General features: G+C 44.8%; 2 protein-coding genes and 1 long non-coding RNA gene across 20 annotated transcripts in view; 2 read left to right on the top strand and 1 right to left on the bottom strand.

The window, feature by feature from the left end:
- Positions 1–12,458, top strand: part of LOC144310202 (uncharacterized) — a 49,931-nt gene extending 37,473 nt beyond the window's left edge. For 5 of the 9 annotated variants that reach the window (XR_013375895.1, XR_013375893.1, XR_013375894.1 and 2 more), the window contains 3 exons: positions 4,622–4,813; positions 6,299–6,637; positions 6,991–7,325. This is a non-coding gene — a long non-coding RNA (uncharacterized LOC144310202). Of the gene's footprint in view, positions 1–4,621; positions 4,814–6,298; positions 6,638–6,990; positions 7,326–8,095; positions 8,288–9,203; positions 9,936–11,399; positions 11,542–12,244 lie in introns of those variants that run through there. The other 4 variants (XR_013375896.1, XR_013375897.1, XR_013375901.1 and 1 more) reach the window with 4 other exon arrangements.
- Positions 1–13,466, bottom strand: part of WWOX (WW domain containing oxidoreductase) — a 946,892-nt gene extending 933,426 nt beyond the window's left edge. For 3 of the 7 annotated variants that reach the window (XM_077890926.1, XM_077890924.1, XM_077890923.1), the window contains exons 1-4: positions 13,229–13,466; positions 7,587–7,651; positions 6,940–6,997; positions 5,303–5,481 (exon numbers count right to left, since the gene is read on the bottom strand). In XM_077890926.1, coding sequence (XP_077747052.1) covers positions 5,303–5,481; positions 6,940–6,997; positions 7,587–7,651; positions 13,229–13,335 — 409 coding nt within the window. In that variant the 5' untranslated portion in view covers positions 13,336–13,466. The remainder of the gene's footprint in view (positions 1–5,302; positions 5,482–6,939; positions 6,998–7,586; positions 7,652–13,228) is intronic. The other 4 variants (XM_077890920.1, XM_077890921.1, XM_077890925.1 and 1 more) reach the window with 3 other exon arrangements.
- On the top strand, positions 13,182–19,968 carry LOC144310198 (uncharacterized). 4 transcript variants are annotated; one of them, XR_013375877.1, is made up of 6 exons: positions 13,609–14,348; positions 16,765–16,892; positions 17,375–17,453; positions 18,438–18,976; positions 19,146–19,214; positions 19,676–19,968. XR_013375877.1 is itself a non-coding variant. In XM_077890929.1 (5 exons), the coding sequence occupies exons 1-2, from the start codon at positions 13,334–13,336 to the stop codon at positions 17,442–17,444; spliced, it is 321 nt and encodes a 106-aa protein (XP_077747055.1). In that variant the 5' UTR covers positions 13,182–13,333; the 3' UTR covers positions 17,445–17,453; positions 18,438–18,676; positions 19,146–19,214; positions 19,676–19,968. The 4 variants fall into 4 exon arrangements, 2 of the variants coding, with proteins under 2 accessions (XP_077747055.1, XP_077747054.1); XM_077890929.1 differs by lacking the exons at positions 13,609–14,348; positions 16,765–16,892 and adding an exon at positions 13,182–13,584 and having other exon boundaries at positions 18,438–18,676; XM_077890928.1 differs by lacking the exons at positions 13,609–14,348; positions 16,765–16,892 and adding an exon at positions 13,182–13,584.
- The last annotated feature ends 366 nt before the right edge of the window (positions 19,969–20,334 follow it).

The following is a 20,334-nucleotide window of genomic DNA, read 5'->3' as shown; positions in this document are numbered from 1 at the left end:
TCTTGTTGATAACTAGAAAGGAAATTGTTGTCAGGCATCAGGATCCCAAGTGTACTGATCCCATATGAGTAGGTTTTGACCAAGAAAATGACTGTAGGTTAGTCTATGGCCTTGGATTTATGGGATCTTTTGGAATAATGGGGGAGGGGGAAAAAAGAAGTCATTGCATGATTTAGGATAGAAGGCAAAATTTAATAACACTAGGTGTGGAAAAGAGAGCGAAGAACTGAAGGTATAAAGGAAGCTAGTCCAGTCCCTAATCTTGAAGTGTGGGTTTAAAATCTTAAGAATGAATACATAAAGAAAAGCACTCTTCCTGTATTATGGTAGAAATGGTAGACTTTACACCAGAAGTGAATTCGTCATGTTGGTAATTAGGATAAAAAAACATGGCAACTATGCTCCACACTATAATTTCAACACATGATTTAGGAAAAAGACCCCAAGCTTTAAAAAAATGGGCTCTCAAAGCCAAAACAAACAATTTCAACATTCTACTATCATTTTGGGATTCCTACATGGAAATGTGATACTTTCATTTTGTTTCAAGGTGAACAAATTTAGGGGTGACTGTCGTAGTCTGAGCAGGTACATTTAATATCTCAAAATATATCAATTTTGATATTTAAGTAAATGTACACAATTAGGATCCATGTAATAAAACTTAGGGAGGTGATTACATTACATAAATATCCAAAAATGAAGTGTTAGTCTTAAAATACATTTTACTGGCAAAGACAAAAGTGGTCAGCTTGTATTTGTTAAAGGGAAAAAAGTTTTATTCCTGCTCAAAAATCGAAACCAGACCAGGCTATCCTTGATCTAAAGGCACAACATTTGATGCAGCCCCGTGTTAAAAAGGTTTAAAAGGTCAAAGGAATTTTTCATCCTGAATAAACCCTGGAAGGGACTTAACAAATTTTAACCACTGGTGGTTTAAGACTGCAAGGAGAAAGTTTTATCATCATTGCCCATAAACATTACACTGAAAATATTTAATTTGCTCATATTTGTTACTAGCTTTTTTCCTAAGACTTTTATTTTTAAGTAATTTCTACACCCAATTTGGGGCACAAACCCATGACCTCAAGATCAAGTCACATGCTCTATCAACTGAGCCAGCCAGGTGCCCCCTGTTACTAGTTTTTAAATAGACATTTGAAAAAACCTGGATTTTACTCCTTAAATGTGATGATGATTCTGTCTGCCTGCTACAACAGACTACATGAGTGCCAACAAAAGCCCCTGCTAACAGGAGACCATCAACAGGGTGGGTGCTGTCCTACATTTAGGCACATTCAATTAACCCCTCATTAAAAGAATCCTGCCTTTGATGAGCACGTCAGCCCCAGGTTCAAGGCGGCAGCACTTTATACTGAACTATTTATACGCAGAGACAAATCAGCTCAATTGACAAGCTGAGTCTAGAAAAGCAGCTATGGCATCCTCTGTGAAGGGAAATGCCCTAGCCTAAAACATTCCCTCTCCAGAGACTTCCCGGTAAGGTTTGTATGTAATGACCACCCTTAAATGGTTGAAACCGTGTCCACTTATTTTTACCAAATTGGAGCCATCGAGCAAGCCACTAAGTCCAGTGAGTCGGGACACAGCTGCCCCTTCCAGCTCAGCGCTATGCTGAGAAATCATTTCTCAATTTCTATGAAGAGAAATCAGTTCCTCCCTCGTCTCTAGTGGTTAGCGGTCAGGGCTGTGGGGTTCCAGGCCTCGTGATTTGCTAGTAGAAGCTTTGGGTGAAGAGATGACTTCCCCCTGGACAGAGATGCTGATCTCCACAGAGAGAGGTCCAAGCTACAGCTCTCAATCTACAAAGTCTTCAGGTTCAGAACGCTGGTTGAACAAAGGTCAAGGAGAGAAGAGTGTTAGTTTCTGAGGAGGTGACATCTGAGTGCTCATAACTCCCTAAAAAGGTGGAATGGGCTGAAGCAAGGAGTATAAGACATTGGTGGGATATCCCCAACAGTGACACAAAGTATGCCACCAAAATCTTCCTGCGGCCCAGGGCATCAAATTGATCTAAATTTTATCTAAATTGTGGCTACTATATAGAATGTTGGGGTAATCCTACTTTGAAAGGGATTACATTGCCTAATGCAGGGGCTGGCAAATGTTCTCTGTAAAGAGACCGATAGTAAATATTTTAGGCTTCGCAGGCCACATGGCCTCTACTGTAATTACTCAATTTTGCTGAAAGCAAGAAAACCACCACAAAAAAAAAAAAAGGAAATAAATGGGCGTGGCCATGTTCCAATAAAACTTTAGTTACAAAATCAGACAGCAGTCAGATTTAGTTCATGAGCCACAGTCCGCCAACCCACAATCTAGACAGCTGAACCCAATCAACACCTAGCTACAGACTGTGTAAAAACGACTTCATGAACTCATAATGCTTTATTCTGACATCTCCTCAGAATCCTTGTATCTTCCAGAATCACCCTGATATTTCTGTGCTGAATTTAGTGGGAATCCCTCTAAATGCTATATATATATAATTAGTACTATAATGTACTAAAAATTCTAATGACAGCTCCACATCACTTACAGCCAGAGGAGGAAGACAATAACACAAAATCTGCTCAGAGACCCTTCAAAGGGGGCAGTATCCTAGTGCAACACTGAAGCTCATCAAGGAATGTTGTCCCCTCTTAGCACCTGATCATCCCCTCCCACCACAGAGAGCCTCTCCGATAGCAATTCCAACCAAGCAATGCCTGTGAAGAATTTAAAAAATAAAAAATAAATCACTGGAAATACCACATTAGTAAATCAGGTTTTGCAAAGTAAATGAGGTTACCTACATTTCTTGTCTCAGGGCCACCACTCTCAGCATACTAGTATGCTTTGTTCCAGCCCACTCTACTTCAAAGAGAACAGACGCCCACAAGGCTAACAGCCGGACAGCTAATACACAGAAAACAGGCTCCCTTGAGTGGCAAAGGGAGAGTGAACACCAACACCATTAAAGCTGATAGAAGATGACTCCTGAATGCCCAGAAGTCTTGGAAAAGAAGATGCCCAATTCACTCCGCATTCAGTTATTTCACTTGAAATGGGCAGAAAACTGGTGATAGCAATTTATAAATCGACATGTTTCACAGTGCAGGAGAAGGAAGGACTTTATCTAGGAGCCACAGCCTACTCAAGCAAGGGCACTTTCAAAGCAGCCCCAGAGGATACAAAAAACGAACTTACTTACAACGAAAAGCCTTATGCCTATCTGCCTCTCTTCAGCTCCTGAAACCACTGCTGCAAAGTGACTTGTGAGGATTTGATTGCTTGGAATTTCCAATGCGATACTATTTCAAAAATTAAAAATAAAAATCTTTAGCACCCACCTAGGCCAATGCTTCCCACAAGTAGAGAAGGGAGGGGGTGAGCTAGCAGCTCTAAAGGCAGTTTCTGGGGGAAAGCTGGCGCTGAGGAAGAAGTGTGGGTTTTGAACAGAAAGAGCTGGTCGCCCCAAGACCTGCCCAACACTCCTTCCACTCAAAGCTTTACAATCTGCCACCCTATCCACTGGACCATAGAAACCTGCCTGTGGCGTCCGCAAAGTCTATCGTGGACATCAGAAAGGAAAGGTCTTTGAGAGGAAGTGGGAGCACTGAAGGGTTTCATGTCCATTCTATTCAACACACTTATTCTCAATGCCGAATCCCCTCCGTTGATGATTAAAGATCCAACGAAACAGAGCTCCTCGTGTACTCTGAACCAACTCAACTAGTCCTGGATCATAATTCATTAAGTCAGATGCTGCAAATCTCTGACAGAGCATTAGGATCATCTAAAGGGCTGCTACCCAATGTCAGAGAGAACAAAGTTTGAGCTTATGCAGAAAATAACTGATAGTCCAGTATCTTACTAATAAAGGAAAAACCTGTCTTGCCAAAATATTAAAGGAATGAGATCTTTTAATTTTCCGGTTAACTGAGTGTTACATAAAAAGAAATATTTTACTTAAGTCCTTAAGCATTTATTTTTCCTTAATTATTCTACACTGTATTGGTCCACACCCTCATATAAGAGTAGTCAATGCCATCAACACAACACATTGTTTCTTGGGTGACTGAGAAACAGCTGTTATTTTTAACACAGCATCGTCAGTTTTGATATCGATGAGGATTATATAGAATCCACCCCAATACAGAAGTTCAGAAAAATTGGACTGAACATGTTCTGAGCCCAGGAGGAGCTCTAAGAGTTGATTTTAAATAAATCCCTTTCAATTTTTCAAAAATTCCATTTCCCTCCCTGCCTTCATGGACAAGTACAGTCATGAGTTCTGCTCTGGGACTACTGCTTGTCAAACCGTAGACCCTCTGCTATGGAATATATTTTCACCTCCTGTTCTTCCCCTGATAATGCCGGGAAGGTTTCTGGAGGTTCGAGAAGGATAGAGAGAGGAGACAGCGGAGGAGATGCACAGAGGAGTGAGGAGACAAAGCTTAGGAAAGAGAAGGCCAACAGGAGGGACAGTCGGGGAACTGGGAGGGGTCAGAGGGCAGAGAGAACTTGCCAGAAAACAGCCCCATGTAATTCTGCGTTTTGTCTGTATAAATTCCCCTGAAAATGCAAATCATTACTCAGAGCAGTCTGGTTCTTACAGGTATGTATGCTGACATCAGCAGATCAAAACAAAGTAAGAATAAAATCACATGGAAAGCTCTTATACAAGCATCTGCTTTGCCGCTGTTGCTTTTGGCAGCCCTGGACGTTGAAGGAAGGACACCCCCTGAAGCCATCAATTTGTGACAGTCACTGCAGTTAAATGCTGGCAGTTAAGAGGATTAATCAAGAGGTTACTAATTCCCCAACTTTACAGAGAAACAAGATCCTGTTCCCAAAGGAAAATGATACTGTCAGTGACCAGCTGAAACCTGCAGTATCCTTTGTTCCAAAGTCATGATAGGTTTTTGCTCCCAATATTCCATTAATCAATTTGGGTTTCAATACCCCAGGTAATTGAAATGTGTCCATACACCACACAGCTAAGCTGGAAACGCTTAGAGGGAACCTGTCATCTCTAACCCTTGAAAATACCCGAACAGCCAGAGTCTTTTGCTGAGTGTCTAGCTCTCAGAGAACTCAAGGTCAGCCCCTCCAGAGCCTTCTACAACAGTGGGATTTAAAAAGAGCCCAGGATCTTAACAAAACGATAGCAGGAGAGGCTATAAATACATCTTTAAATTAGAGAATTGCTCTCAAAGACTTTGTTGTTCAAATTTAAGTGGATTTCATTATAGCAGGTGACAAAAAGTAACAATGATGACTCTAAGTGATGGCTTACCTATTCCTGAATTAGCTCCGGTGACCACAACCACTTTGCCAGTGAAGTCCCGGCCCTGAAGGATCTCCATGGCGGTGGTGCCACCATCATACCTCTGCCTGCTGGTGGGCTTTGTAGGGTTATCATCCACCGTAAATGCCAGTCTTGGGTCCAAATAGGTGGTTCTTTTATTTATATGGCTGCAAACAAAAAAAAAAAAAAAAGGAGAAAGCAGTGAGCCCAGGCATTTATAAAGATAAGGTCATCTTAGAGTTTAGGCTAGGCAAACCTCATTTTTCAGGTACTAAAAAAGGTTTCTTCTTAACCCCAGAAAGAACTGGCATCCATTTAAGTCTATCTTCTGGCCTCCAGAAGGATTACATTCCTGCCTGGAAAGATAGTCATCAAATCCTTTTCTTCAGAACTGCCTGCTGTAAAATGCGCTGTGGCATACAAAAAACACTACCTTGTATCCTGAGATCTCAAAAAAGCGAAGCAGCTTTGGGATTTTATTTTTTTTAATTCATGTAAATATGGCTGTAAGATCTATCAGCCACTCTTCTCAGTAGATTTCAGTGAAATCTCTGAACCCTGTGCAAGGGCATAAGAAAACTGGTAGGAGGTAGAAAACTCAAAATGATAAAAAATCTGAACATTCTGAAACTCTGATGATTTTAAGACCATATTCTTATCTCCTCCAAGCACTGTAGTTTTGATCGGGAATTGATCTAAGTCTTGTAGAAATAAAATTAAAATATATTGGTACATATGGATTAATAGGTTACTACTATGTAACAGAATTTTTTTACATTGTAAATGCACTCTTGAAATCTGAGGCAAAAGACCTCAAAAATATCTTAAAAACCAAAAAAAAAAAAAAAAAAAAAAAAAAAAAAAAATCTTAAAAACCATTAAGAATTAACTCTCCAGAAGTAAACAGATGACATTTTGTGATTTAAAGGTGTTTTTTTGTAATGTGTGTTGCTTAATAGTTTAAAATCTGTACTTATCACTTAGAAATACAAAGACACAAGAAGAATACGACTTTCATTTTACTTATAACCGGAGCTGCTGGAGAAGTATGTTGACGTGCCCGATGCGAGACACCACAGCAGTGCTGCGGAGCAGCCAGCTCGCACCGGCGTGCCCGGGTGCATGTGCACACCTCCCCTGGCTCCTCACTGACATCCCCTTGGTAGCCTGAAAGAAGCCACGGTGAAAGTATGTGCACCATGGAGAGAGACCTGGGCTCCCCGCCAGAGCTGGTGGTGGACCACTGACCGGCCCACCACTGTAACAGGCTCAGGGGGGAGAGGCCGAAGAGTTACACAGGAACTTAACATCAATGCCCAGTAGGTAACTTGATAAATTACAGTATATCTGTACAAAATAATACTCCACGGCCATTCAACATCAGTGTCTTGAGAAATATATACATAAGAAAATGCTCACAAGACATTGTGTGGAGAAAGAGTCCTACACAGTTCACACAGTGCACTCCCTATTTTTCTTTAAAGAAAGCAGATTTACAGAATACAAAAATTATTAAATATATATATATATACCACTGTTTTTTCTATATTCAAGGTATACTACTTTTACAATTTAAAATTCCCATTGAAAAGCAAAATGAGAATAGTTTCTATATAGACACTTACTCAACAAAAAAAACTTGTCCATTCTCATCAGTTTCTTGTTCCCATCCATAGGGCAAATCTGAAACACAGAAGACTGGCAGGTGTACATGCAGCAGGTGGGGTGAATGGACGCCCAGGCCCCAGGTCAGGAGGCATCATGCCTTCCAAGCCCCACCCCAAAGCCTAGCCCACTGAGCAGCAGCCAGATTGGGCCAGTTCAGGCCATGTGTACCGACCGTGACTGTCACAAAAAGCACAATCGGGATCCCTGGGTGGTGCAGCGGTTTGGCGCCTGCCTTTGGCCCAGGGCGCGATCCTGGAGACCCAGGATCGAATCCCACATCAGGCTCCCGGTGCATGGAGCCTGCTTCTCCCTCTGCCTATGTCTCTGCCTCTCTCTCTCTCTGTGTGTGATTATCATAAATAAAAAATTAAAAAAAAAAAAAAAAAGCACAATCACCATCACCACTCCACCCCACTCTCAAGGCCTCCCTCCTGCCACATCCCATGAGCTCCTCCACATGAAAGCCTGATTCCTTGATGGCTCCCTCCTAGAGAACCTTCAAGGAATGACAGAGCGGCCTGTCACCTGATTGTGACACATCTGCCATCTAATAATTAATGCTTTAAATGCAAGGTTCTTTGCTTTATGACAATAGCACACAAACCTCCTGCTATTCGTTTTCTTTTTCCAGTTTTTGGATGTTCCCACTGTGTCTTCTCCTCAGCGTGACTGTTGAAGGGGGGGAAAAAAAGTTAAAAATGCACAAATAGAAAGTGAAGGTTACACTTCTAAAAATTAATCAACTGCATTAAGTTTGTTCCCCTCCCAAAAAACACTGTCTCCCAAGAGTAGTAAAGCCAGAGATCAGAAAAGAAATATTCAGAACATAAATGCTACTGTCTACATCAGGTCAAATTCCCTAGGTGGGAAGGAGAAGCAGCCCAAGGAAATCTCCTGAAAACCTGTCTTTGTGAGCAGGCCGTGGAGGATGAGAAAGAGAAATGGGCCGGAACCCCAATTGTGGGTTAGGAAACTCAATGAATCACTCAGAATATCTAGAAGTGTCCTGTATTTATTTTAGTTTATTCCAAGATAGATGAACTACAGTCTAATTTACAACGCTGATATTTAGATGCCATTTAAATATTAATTATGAATATTTATTTTTTCCAGAGATACAATTTTGAAGCGTTTTAATCACCAACTCCTAATTGTTCCCAAGAGGTATTTAAGAATGTAGTAGGGTAGGCCCATAGGTTACCTAACTACATACCTAGCCAAGTTACTCAACTTCAGAGCCTCAATTTACCTATCTGCAAAATGGAAATAATCCTAGAACTGATCTCTCAAGGAAACGCTATGAAGGTAAGGCTTATAAAGGGCTGAATACAGTACCTGGTATATAAAAAACTCTCAAAAGTGCTACCTATTATTTTAAACAAATATACAAACCAGTCTCATTTCTGTGGCAATTTTAGCATTTTAACTAATAGCACACCAAGTTATAATTAAAATCGTGAGCCAATAACAGACTAGAGACACCCATCAAAAGGTGATAAAATATCAAGAAAAACATAAAATTACTTAATCAGAGAAGCAGCTGCATGTTGCAAGAGGCATTCAAAGGGGAGGCTGGATTTCCTAAAAGTTCATACTCATACCAAAGTAGAAGATGATAATTAATCATTGACATCTAGATGATAAAATTTGAATATGCCTTCCCTACCAATTACTTTTTAAAGAAAAAATATAGAGAGCATGAATCTGCTGTAAAATTTTACAAGTTTTACAAGGTTTTTGGAAGCCTGCTGGCTTCAGGTCTGATTTTTGCAAACTCTCAGTGGCCAGTGCAGGGGTTCTGTGAACACTGGACTCAGGAGGCCAACGCTTCGGGCTCCTACACGCCTGTGATCAGTGAGCCAGTCTCCCTGGCCCCACAACCCCCTCACAGGGCTGCTGGAAAGATAAGGGACACCCTACTTGTGACAGTGATTGGCAAAAAGTTAAGTCACCATACAAATGCAGGGTTATCAGTAACAAGGACCAGTGTCTATTGTACACTGACCACCATGAAATCCTACTTGCAGAGGGGGAGAGCCTGAGTCCCCGGAAAGGAGACTGCCCCCCCCCTTGCAAACTGAAGGAGCATCGAGCAAAGCAGACGCTAGCAACAGCATACCCGGCTCCTGCTCTTTGCTTTGCTCCACATGCCTTCTTCAAGAAAGTTTACAGGCGTGATTATGTTTTCCTCTGCCCAATTTTAAGAGTTTTCATTCCATAGGCAGGCATCAAACGAGCTTTGAGCCGAGCTCTAAAAGAGACCTGCCCTCAAGAACCCACAAAGCGCCCCTGTGCGTGTAACGCTGACCCCTGTGCAGCAGCCCTGCGTCCAGCTGAACCCTGACACCCAGCCCCATGCCTGGCCCAAGGAGCTGCCTAAGTGCAATTAGGCGGGATGAATAATTGCCTTCAGAAGTTGGGAAATATACTCAGAACAATTTTTTTCTACCCTGAAAGAATTAAAAAAAAAAAAAAAAAAAGTCACCCCCATGTTTCTGACTTTGACAAAAAATGCCTAAGCCAGGCTTTCTTAGCGCTGGCGACCCTGACAGTCAAGCCAGATCGCTGTCTGCTCTGGGGGCTGTCCTGTGCACTGCAGGACGAGGAGTTGCATCCTCAGTCTCTACCTACTAGATGCCAATATGCCAGAGGGGTGACAGCAGAACCCGGACATTGCCAACTGTTCTGTGAAGGACACAGTGCCCCTGGGGGAGGATCTGAGGCCTGACACAAGAGAAAAAAACATCCTTTGGTAGTGAGGACTTCCGAGCCCAAATGCTCGTGACTTCTGGCTCTCCCGCTCACCAGCCGTCTGCCCTTGAAGAGGTGTTCAACCTCCACATCTGTAAAATGGGGATAAGAGCAGCATCTGCTCCTTGGGGTTCCTGAGGACTGAATGAGTTAACACATGCGAAGAACTAAGAACTGTGCCTTTCACATGGAAGTATTAAACACTTACATATAAAACTTAATTAAAAAGTGTTCCTAATTGTAACCTAAAATGACTTCTTAATGAACAGAAAATCACGACACATGTCCCCAAAGTGTTATCTTCCTCTCCTTTAAACAGAAGCCTTCTTCTATTTTTTCTTCTTCAAAAAGCTTTTTGTCATTTAAGGAGATAATTAACAGTGATCTTAATTTAAACCAAAAGGATCAAAATTAAATTCATACCCACATTACATGGATATCACTCTCAAGTATGCTATTCTAGAAATCTGGTCTTGAAATACAGTTAGTTAACTTGGAGACAGCTGACTGTGAGGAAGGCCAACCCTGTAGACGAGGGAACTCTCTCCTGACCAGGCAAGGCCAGCTGTCCCCCTGGCTGCCAAGGGGCCCCGGCCTAAGGAAAGGGCGCTGAGGGCCCAGGAAGGCCCAGTTGACCACAGTGACAGCCCCCGGCACTGAGACCTGGTCCTTCCATCACCACCTCCTGGCTTGGGCTGAGGGGAAAGGCCCGCCAGCTCTCTCTGGGCCAGGTCTCCCTCAGTGGCAGATGTCCTCCCCTTGAAAGCCCAGTCTGGTCGGCCCTGGAGCCCTATGACATGTGTGTCTTTGAGGTCTGAGTGCTCTGTGGGGCACATGAGAAAACATGAAGCCAACAGGAGAGGGGCAAAGATGAGTCGGGGAGGAGGGTCTCATCGGGAGCTACAGCCTCTGTTCTTGGGGAAAGCCTTGCTGCAGTTGAGAGGAAGACCATTAAAAAACATGAACTACTCAAAGAGCAGTCTTCTTTTAGCTCCCAAACCCCAAGAGAGGACAAGTGACCCTTCCAGAGTTAAGAGAAAAGAAGGACCAGGATGCTTGCAAGTCAGGACAGAACAAGGAGGCCTGCTGGGAATCTAGGGTTAGGACTGGTCAGAGGCATCCTTCCACCTGGAGAGCTAAAGAACAGAGGGCTAGGGGGACTGGAGAGAGGGACCCCCAGCTGGGGCTCAGCCACACCTTGTCACTACATTCAGCATAAAAAGGGGGCCAGACAGGCCACTGTGAGACCCAACACTGGGGAGGGCTGGGAGGAAAGCCTTTTCAGGGACTATATATGCACCAATGAATCCCCTGAAAGCTCTCGGAGGAGCTGGCTGGGATGTGCAGATCGTAGTGAAAGAAGAGCCCAGACACTGGGCACCATCAAGGAAGGAAGCAGATGGGAAAGGCCACCCAACATAAGGTTGGGTGCAGAGGGAAAGGCGAACCTGAAAGGAAGCCAGGGAGCCTAGGGTAAGTGGCCAGAATGAAGGTGACCCCCCACATAGAGCAAGAGGCAGAGGAGGGCTCTAACAGCCCATATGCCAGTCCTGTGCACCTTTGCATTCCCGGGCTTAGCATGCCATCTGCTCAGGGAGGCCCAAGGAACCCTTTACCGGATGAACTGATTCACTCATCCCACATGGACTTATTTTACGTCTCCAAGGTGCTAAGCACAGGGGACTCAGAGGGTAACAAGAAAAGGTCCCTGCCCTCATGAAGCTTACAATCTGGGGAAGGAAGATAGAGTGCAAACGAGAAGAATATGGCTAAGATGATTGTAGACAAGCCCAAGTACCACGACTCAGGTAAGATGCTGGGAGGAGGGGGCAGGGACAAGGGAAGGTCTCTGGGAGGTGGTATTTGAAGCTCTGGGGGATGACAAAGCCCTTCCCGCAGCTCTTCAGGAAGAGGGAACGGCGAGTGCACGCGCTCAGAAGCTGCCTGGAGCCCTACAACAGCCTGATGCTCCCTGCCGTAGCCTTGCCCCTATTCTCCAGGGCCAGAAGCCACCTCTCAAGAGACATAAATCCAATGGCACTCCCTGGCTCCAAGCCTTCAGTGGACCCCCGGGTCCTGGTGATGGAGCCCCAGCTGTCCCATGAGGCACAGAAGGGCTGCCTCAATCATCGCATCCCTGCACCAGCACCTGGGCCATAGAGAAGCCTCCTCCTGGGCTGCCCTCCTGGCCCTGAATATGCCCACTTCGACTTGTGCTGAGGCACAGCTCAGGTGCCAACTCTCCCCACTCACCTGAGGTGCCCCCATCTACCCACACATGCCTCGTGCTAGCAGGCTGCTGCTCACTATACACACCCTACACCAGAACAAGCCGTGTGTCACTCTGCCCTGTAAGACTGGGTGACAAATGGGTCTTATTTATCTCAGTACAACCAGTGCTCAGCTAAGAGCCTGGCACGTGATAAAACCTCAATGTGTCTTGAATGAACAAACTCACCAAGGTCTTTCTTTTCTCTTTCCCTTTTTTTTTCTGGTTTTGTTTCTACCAAGCAACCAAAGACAGTGGTGGCTCACATAACACCGGGCAGATAAGAATCTCCTGGGAAGATTTTACAACATATCAGTGGAGGCGGGGAGGCCCCAAACCGGTTAAATGAGAATCTGTGGAGGAGGAACCAAGGAAAAGCTCTTGCCTAAGTCTTCCAGATGTTGGAAATCACTGATTTACACCCGTGTTTCTCAAAGCCAAGGGATAGCCTGCCTTATGGGGAAAGCCTATAAAACAGAGTCCCCACGCTGGGTGTCTGCTGCATGGGTGGGTGGGGGGGGGGGGTGTCTCTGAAATCTGTATTTTTCGGTCCACGGACAGGTGATTCTAATACTCAGGCTGAGGCGGTGCTGTCGCAGCTGCAGAGAGAGCAGGAAAAGCCAAGTCACTGAGCAGAGCATACTTATAAGATCTGGGCTACGTGTTCTACGTGCAGTGCCTGAATTAAAGTTCTATCAACCCATTTTACAGGTGGGGAGGGGGAAAAAAAAAAAACAACAAAAAACAAAAAACGGTGACTGGGTTCTTTCATGGGCCCAAAGTAGCACAACACGGGAAGGGAGAACGGGTGCACTGGGGTTTCCAAAACTTTGCGGGACACCATCGGGAGTTCTAGTATATACACACACACGAGTCTATGTAGGTGTCCATAGCTGCAGCAGGACATTTATTTAGACACACGTACTTCTAGCTCTCCTCCCGCCAGGCCCCCGAGGAAGGAGCTGGCATCTGCGGTGGTTTTCCTGCGCGAGGGAGTGAGGCCTGCGGGCCGCCAGGGCGCCGTGCAGCGCCGCCTCCTGGGCAGCAGAGGGCGCTCCTGGGAGCCGCCAGGTGCCCCCCGCGGGACCCGGCGCGCTCGGGGCCGCCCCGCCCCGGGACCCCGGCGGCCTCCCGGGGAGGCTCCTCCGCCCCCCCGGCCCTCCCCGCGCAGGCGGCGTCCCCGGCGGCGGGGTCCCTCCAGGGGCGGCCCCCCTGCGGCCCCTTACTTGGCATAGTAAACCCAGCCGTCCTTGGTGGTTCTCTGCTCCCAGCCCGGGGGCAGCTCGTCCTCGCTGTCCGTGTCGTCCAGACCCGCGTAGCGCAGGGCTGCCATGGCGCCGGGGCGGCCGCGGGTGCCCGGTCTCCGCGCCCAGGAACTCACTCACTCCCGCTCCAACCGAGCGCCGCGCGCCGCGGGACCCGCACGCTCGCGCCTGCGCACTGCGCCGCCCCGAGCCGCTCGGACAACCCGGGAGCCAGAATCCGTCCTCCGCGGTTTGGCAGCCGCCGGCGTGAGAGGGGCGGGGCCTCGGGAGAACGGCGGCGCGAGTACGGGAGAGGCGGCGCCGGCGCTCGGGTGGAGGTAAAAGCCGGCGGGCGCTCCGCGGGGGAGGCAGGGGCTGGAGCGGAGCTTCGGGGAAGGGGCGTGGGCCTCCAGTCGCGGTCCGGGACTCCGCCCGTTGCTGAGCGACCCGTAATTACTTCCGCGTCGTTCTGACCAATCCTGCGGGGGCTCCTGCCAGCGAGCATCCTGGGAAATGTAGGCCAGGCCCCGCAGGAGAGGGCTGCGGAGCCAACGGGGGATGCCCAGGCTGGTCCGCTGGGCTCTGACCTCTCGTCTCCTAGGACCTTAGGAAGACTGAGACCTCCCCGAGCCTCCCATCCCCCGCCTGGCGGACACACTTTGTAGCCCACGTAACCATGACGCTATAAAACGTGGTTGGGTTTAAAAAAAAAAAAAAAAAGCAAATTCCCACCCCGGTTTGGAGAAGATGCTCCCAGCCCCAGCGGGATTCTGTGGATGCGTAAAGGACCAACGTTTATAGACCGCTTAATTCTGGGCCAAGAATTCAGAAACGTATCTCTTTCCTGTACTCGGACCCGACCCCCCCTTCCCCCTCCCCGTGAGGAGGGCACAGAAGAAGAAGAGCCGGGAAATCGGGAAATAACTGGCAGTTGAGACAGCGTTACTAATTCCACAGCTATTTGTGACTCCTGAACGGAGGACACGAAACCACATCTTGTGCTTCTTTCTATCACTAGCACTTAGTAAAATACCTAGACCTGCAAGTTTATTGATTGAAATGCATCAATGAATCAATGTGATTCCATAGATCTGGTCTTCTTGTAAGTCAACCTCGTTTAAAAACAAACTCCCAATTTACAACGTGCACGCTCTCAGGTCTTCCTGGAGCACCTACAAGTATTCTATCAATGTCCTGGGTCAAAAACTGGAAGCATATCTTTACCTTGGCCTTGCCTAAGTGGTTTTGCAGAACATTCCCACATTGAACCTTGCTCCCCAACTCAGCATGACAGGGAAGTCTGCTGACCAGGATTCCCATGGTCTAGGTCTCGGAAAAACACAAGCATCCATCACAAAAAAAAAAAAAAATCATATTTTTGAAATTTATTTATTTTTAAAATTACATATTTTAATTAATTGATTGATTGATTAATTTAATTAATTAATTAAAATTACATACTTAAGCAGGTGGGGGCCCGGGGAGGCAGGAAGCTGTGTTGCCTCTTGTCTTCAAGTTCTGATTTTGATATTGCTTTGGGATTCCTGCTCTGCATGCTTTTTAGGGAAGTGAAAGACTTACTATCCTTTGAAGGGGACCAACCAAAAGCTAAGCTATATTTTAGTTTTAACACATCTACTATCACATCTCAGACCTACCAAAACATCACTCTCCAACCTGTATGCATTTAAATAATTTATTAATATGCTGCTCCTCTGCTGACTCCAGTTTAACCCCTTGTCTCTGTCATTCAATCCAATTTATTCCTTTGAAATAGAGATTAGGTCACAATGACCCCAAATGATGGGGAAAGGAATAAATGGAATCAAACTGATTAGTCTTGTCTCTCTAGTAATAATATGTAGCTCTGTTCAAGAACTGACTGCTTAGATTTATCCAGAGGTAAATCTGGCTCTCACCAGAGCCTCAAGGGGCACCTGTTGCCTATGACTCGGCATCAGGGCACAGGTAGTGATATAGTATGGTGTCTTTCCCAAAACTTGGCATTGGTCCCCTTAGTAAAATTCTCAACTTCTAGGTCAACCCTCTGCTCTGCTCTTCCTACCACTTAAAATACGCCCTCAAGGTTTCTCCTGCCATGAACATCAGGGTTTCTCAGTATCAGCACTACTGACATTTGGGCTCAGATAACTCTTTATTGTGGGAAGAGTTGTCCTGAACATTGTAGGATATTTAGCAGCATCTCTGGCCTCTAACCTGCTAGATGGTAATGGTGTCCCCCTCCCCCAAGCTGTAACAACAAACAAGTCTCCAGGCTGTTGCCAATGTGCCCCTGGTGCAGAACAGTAAGCCAAAAAAAAAAAAAAAAAAGAAACCTACTAACTCATAAATTAAATGCTGAGATTTATTTAGGACAAAGGAATCTCACGCCAGGAAGGCCAGAGATTTACATGGTAGTATTCAGACCCTGCTGGTTCAGATTGCCAGTTCTCTAGCACTCTCTGAGGGCACCTGTTTTTTCACTTCCTTGCCCCTCCAGAGTTGAGACACATGGGCTGACAGAAGTCTGGTTGAGTGGCCCAGACACCAATAATGGTCCCAGATGTTTATGAGGGCCTAATTTTATTACTCTCTTCCTGCTTTTTATCTGTGACTTCTATCAGAAGGTTAAAGGAGTAAGACATACAGACATTTGAGGACTTATGAGAGTAGGCATGCCAGATTTTAGGATTTCCAGTCTTTGGGCTCCATTCAAACTGATATTGTCTTAGTCAAACTTATTTGATTGCAAGCAACAGAGACTTACCAAAAAGTTTATGTCCAGGGTGCACATGAGCTAAATTAGAATGTTATCAGGGCCTGGGGGAACTCTCCTAGATTTCATGGTCTCTTGCTCCCTGCTCTCAGCTCACATTCTCCTGCTCTCTCTATACTGGCTTCCTCTCTGCACTGACAGTTCTGTGCCCCCTGAGCTTGAGTTTACACACGGCTTTGACTTTGGTCTTACAAGGATCTAGAAGAGGGTGAGCTCTACTTAGTGCATAAGATTATCACAGGTTTGAGGACACTTATGTTCGGGAATAAGCCAAGATCCTCAAGAAAGCCTAAAGAATAGTTTGCTTTTGTAAAGCCAACTAAATCACATTGGTAGGTAGTGAGGAGATTTAAAAAAAAAAAAAAAAATTAGTGTGTGGTTATACTACTGCACACCAGATGGCCCTATGTGCCCACAATTTAAAAGACTAAAGACCATTCTAGACAAGGCTTCTACATTTGAACTGTCTTTTCTCTTTGAGCAACCATTTATGCAGTGAGTGATGATTTATAAACACATATTGATGAGTCATTGCTAAAAGCAATTTGGCATTATTCACGCCATGAACATAAGCTTTAATGGAACATTCCTGGGGCCACTGTTCTTTTCGTTTCTATTATTACTGTGATAATGGTCATTGGCCGCCCCCTCGCACACACAAAAATACCCCAACAATTCTGCAAACCTGCATTAACAGAAGTCACCATTCTTTGGGAAATGAAACTTCATGTTTTGGTGCCAGAGGCCTGGGAAGATTCCTGACTCATCTGACAAACGTCTCATGGAAGGTAATCAATTAAGGAAGGAAGAATACTGAACGGGATTCCAAGGGAAAACTGTCTCCTGGTCAATGTGGCCTTACATAGGAAGGTGTGTTCGGATTTCACTTATTCATTCAAACATTCAAAGAGTGAGAAAAAATTGTGCCACGTGTCTGAGAAAAAAACAAACAAACAAGAAAAATGAGACACCCCTTGCATTCAGAAATCAGTCAATTAGGATAAAACCTACAGACACACAAAATACTATGGTTTGAGGGTTTTAAGAGAAGTGTGAACCAAGATGTACAGGTACACAAAGACAAGGGTGAGCTTCAGTGATAGGGTTTCCTGTAATTATCTTTGGAACCAAACTCAGCTCATGTCACAATGACCAAGTCACTTAACTTTCCTCATTCTGTTTCCTTATTCCTTGTTTTTACAGATGAAGAAACTAGGGCACACAGAATTTAAGTAACTTGCCCATGGTCACTCAGTGAGCAAGAGCCAGCAGGCACTGAGATTAGAATACAGACAAAAGGACTAGCCCCAAACTCATCTCTCAACCAATATCCCCCTGTGCTGTCTTTCCAGAACAGAAAGTCCCCAATACCGGTCCTCAGATGGATGCCCATGGGTTTTTACTCCTCCACAAGAAAATTAGAAAAATAAGGTAAAAGAAGTGAATTGTTTATAAAGCTAAATATATTTTAAAGTACTGTCTTTTTATTCTCTATGATACTGTGTCTGTTCTACTTTTATTCATTTTCTGGTGATCTACTTTATTTCTTTTGCCCCATTATGTTTTATTATAACATTTTTAAAAAGATTTTATTTATTCATTCATAAGAGACATAGACAGAGGCAGAGACATAGGCAGAGGGAGAAGCAGGCTCCCTGCAAGGAGCCTGATGCAGGACTCAATTCCAGGATCCAGGGATCATGACCTGAGCCAAAGGCAGATTCTTGGCCACTGAGCCACCCAGGTGCCCCATATTATGACATTTTTCAAACATTGAGAAAAGTTGAGACAAGTAAAATGAATGTCCATATTACCACCCCCAACACATACACACCTAGGTAGATATAGCAATTGTTAGCCTCCTGTCATATTTGCTTTATTTTTTTAATCTTATTTACTTATTTATTAGAGAGAGAGAGAGAGAGAGAAAGAAAGAAAGAAAGAACAGGCAGAGGGAGTGGCAGAGGGAGAGGTAGAAGCAGGCTCCCCACTGAGCAGGGAGCCTGAGAGAAGTGTGCCTGCATCCCAGAACTCTGGTATCCTGACTGGAGCCAAAGGCAGATGCTTAACCAACCAAGCCACCCAGGCACCACCACATTTGCTTTAAAGAGAGAGAATTTGATTCCCTGAAGCATTAGGGGAGAGTGATTTTGTTTTATTACAAGAGTCCTCGGACTAAGTAATAAGGCTCATTTCCTTCTAAGCCATAGGCAGGCACTCTCCCCTGGAGAGCGCATTTCTATTGCAGTGACATCTTCAAATCAGACCCTCACATTTGGAAATTTCACTTGTTTAATTTACATATAAAGGCCTCAAATTTCAAGTAGCTTTACTAATATAACTGCTAACTTGACATACCATTCTCAAAATTCTATTTCAGCCTAGCTTCATTCCGTGCTACTTTCTGCCCCACAGGGAGAAGAATTACCCTCCAGGGAGGCGGCCAGGTTGCCCATCATCACTTGAAAATTGTGGTGATGAGTCCATTCTGTTTAAAGTCTTCCACCACCTGCTTAGAGTGTCTTATTTTGACAGCCAAAGTTTCCAAGATGTCACTCTGATCTATAGCTGTTGCAATCTTGCAAATAAATTCTTCCAAAGATTCCAGGCCCTGAAGCCCAAGATTCAGCCCAGATCCTGCCAGACATCCACATGTAAATGTACCAGGGGAAGGGGACATAAAGAAAAGGAAAGAAACAAAGAAAAAAAGATAATGACTCCAAAGCAGTCAGCACAGGGCCTGGCACAAGGCAAGCTGTTAACCTAAAATATTGTATCACAGGATGTCAGCTATTGTCATTGTTGTGTTGGGTGCTTAGAAGTGGACTTTAAGAATTTTGGAATTCAACCATGAAGCACAACTCTGATTTCAGATCTGACCTTAAACATATGCATAATTATATGAAGGTTTTTACCAGCATTATCACATACGCCGTTGTGACAAACACGTAGAGGTGGGTATCATTAGCCCCACTCTACACAAGAGATCAAAACTAAGGTTCAGATTAGCAAACAGAGCACAGACTTGGCCACAGAGCAGAGACGATGCCCCGGTCTCTCAGGTCTAAAGTCTGTATTATATTCTTAACCACTTTGCTCTATTGCCTCCTGTGTTTTGCACAGGAAATCTGAACTCGTCAACACAATGAACTGTGTTTATGTGCACTTGTGGGATCCTCCAGCACATGTGTGGTAAGTTCTTTTAGGAAGAAAAGAGTAACACACTCTCCTTGACATTCCTAGCACTGCCTGTCACCCTCTCCCACCGCTTCTCTGTAAAGCCTGTCTACTGTCTGCAGTGGGCACCTTCGTCAGAACCGGCTATTTAAAATAAAAATCTAAACTACCACTCCCTTACATGAAAATGATTTCCTGAGGATTTAAAATTAGCTGGTGGTGGCTTCCAGGGTAGAGAACATTTCAGAGTAGTTGCAGTGAGTAAATGAGAGGAAGGCTTTCACTGTATCCACTTTGAATTCTGTAATTTGTGCCTGGATTATGTAGTCTCAAAAAATAATCTTCAACTTAATGCATGAATAAATACATAAATAAGATAAACATTTTCTTGGATCCCCTCTCCCCAGCCTTTTCACTACCATACTGTATCTAGTGCAAGTTCTATAGCCTAAACTTTTCCCTGTTTCCATTCACAGCTCATCTACCTCCGTCCCCTTCTTGGACTTGAGGCTATTAGTAATACACATGCACGGAAGCCTGCCCCTTGTCTCCGGTGTTCTCTGCCTCCAATGCCCTTCCTGCCTTCAACCACATGATTGCTACTCTCCTTCTTCACTAGCCTTCCTGTGTGTGTTACAGACCTGTTTGACATCTTTGGTTCTTTCCCAGAATAATCTCTTCAGGTGTATAAAATAAAATACATGGAATCATAAAGGCAAGTATATTGAAATACAATTATGAAAATATTAATAAAAATATAATAAAATAATACCTGTACCTCATTAATATGCATTCAATATCAAAATGTGCTGGTAGGTCTATCAATCACCATAGTTTTAAAACACTGATTAGAATAAACAATTTTCCTCCATCCAAGGTCACAGACTCCTTGAGGTCTGTCCATCCCAGGTTACAGAATTCTTGTTCCCGATTTAGCTGTTCCAGGTGCAACCTCTCCCAGAGAGTCTTCCCTGAATTCCCAACAGAGCTGATGGCTGCAGTAGCCAGCCTCCAAGATGGCCCAGGGATTTCTGCCGCCTGGTATTCTTGCTCTCACATAATCCCCTCCCACACGAAAGAGGGCTGCCTGTGTAATGTGCAGGATATCATGGAAAGGACAATATGACTTGCAAGC

The sequence above is a fragment of the Canis aureus genome, chromosome 3 (genome assembly GCF_053574225.1).
Source record: "Canis aureus isolate CA01 chromosome 3, VMU_Caureus_v.1.0, whole genome shotgun sequence".
In the NCBI taxonomy this organism is placed as follows: domain Eukaryota; kingdom Metazoa; phylum Chordata; class Mammalia; order Carnivora; family Canidae; genus Canis; species Canis aureus.
The sequence above is the reverse complement of the archived record's forward strand: the minus strand, read 5'-3'. Positions and strand labels throughout refer to the sequence as shown.

What these genes read in the sequence shown, in the direction of transcription:
- LOC144310198 (XM_077890929.1), top strand. Translation starts at nt 13,334, where the DNA reads ATGGCGCCGGGGCGGCCGCGGGTGCCCGGTCTCCGCGCCCAGGAACTC. An exon ending in GCGCCGGCGCTCGGGTGGAG is followed by an intron (nt 13,585 to 17,374) that starts GTAAAAGCCGGC and finishes CTGTCTTTCCAG; the next exon opens with AACAGAAAGTCCCCAATACC.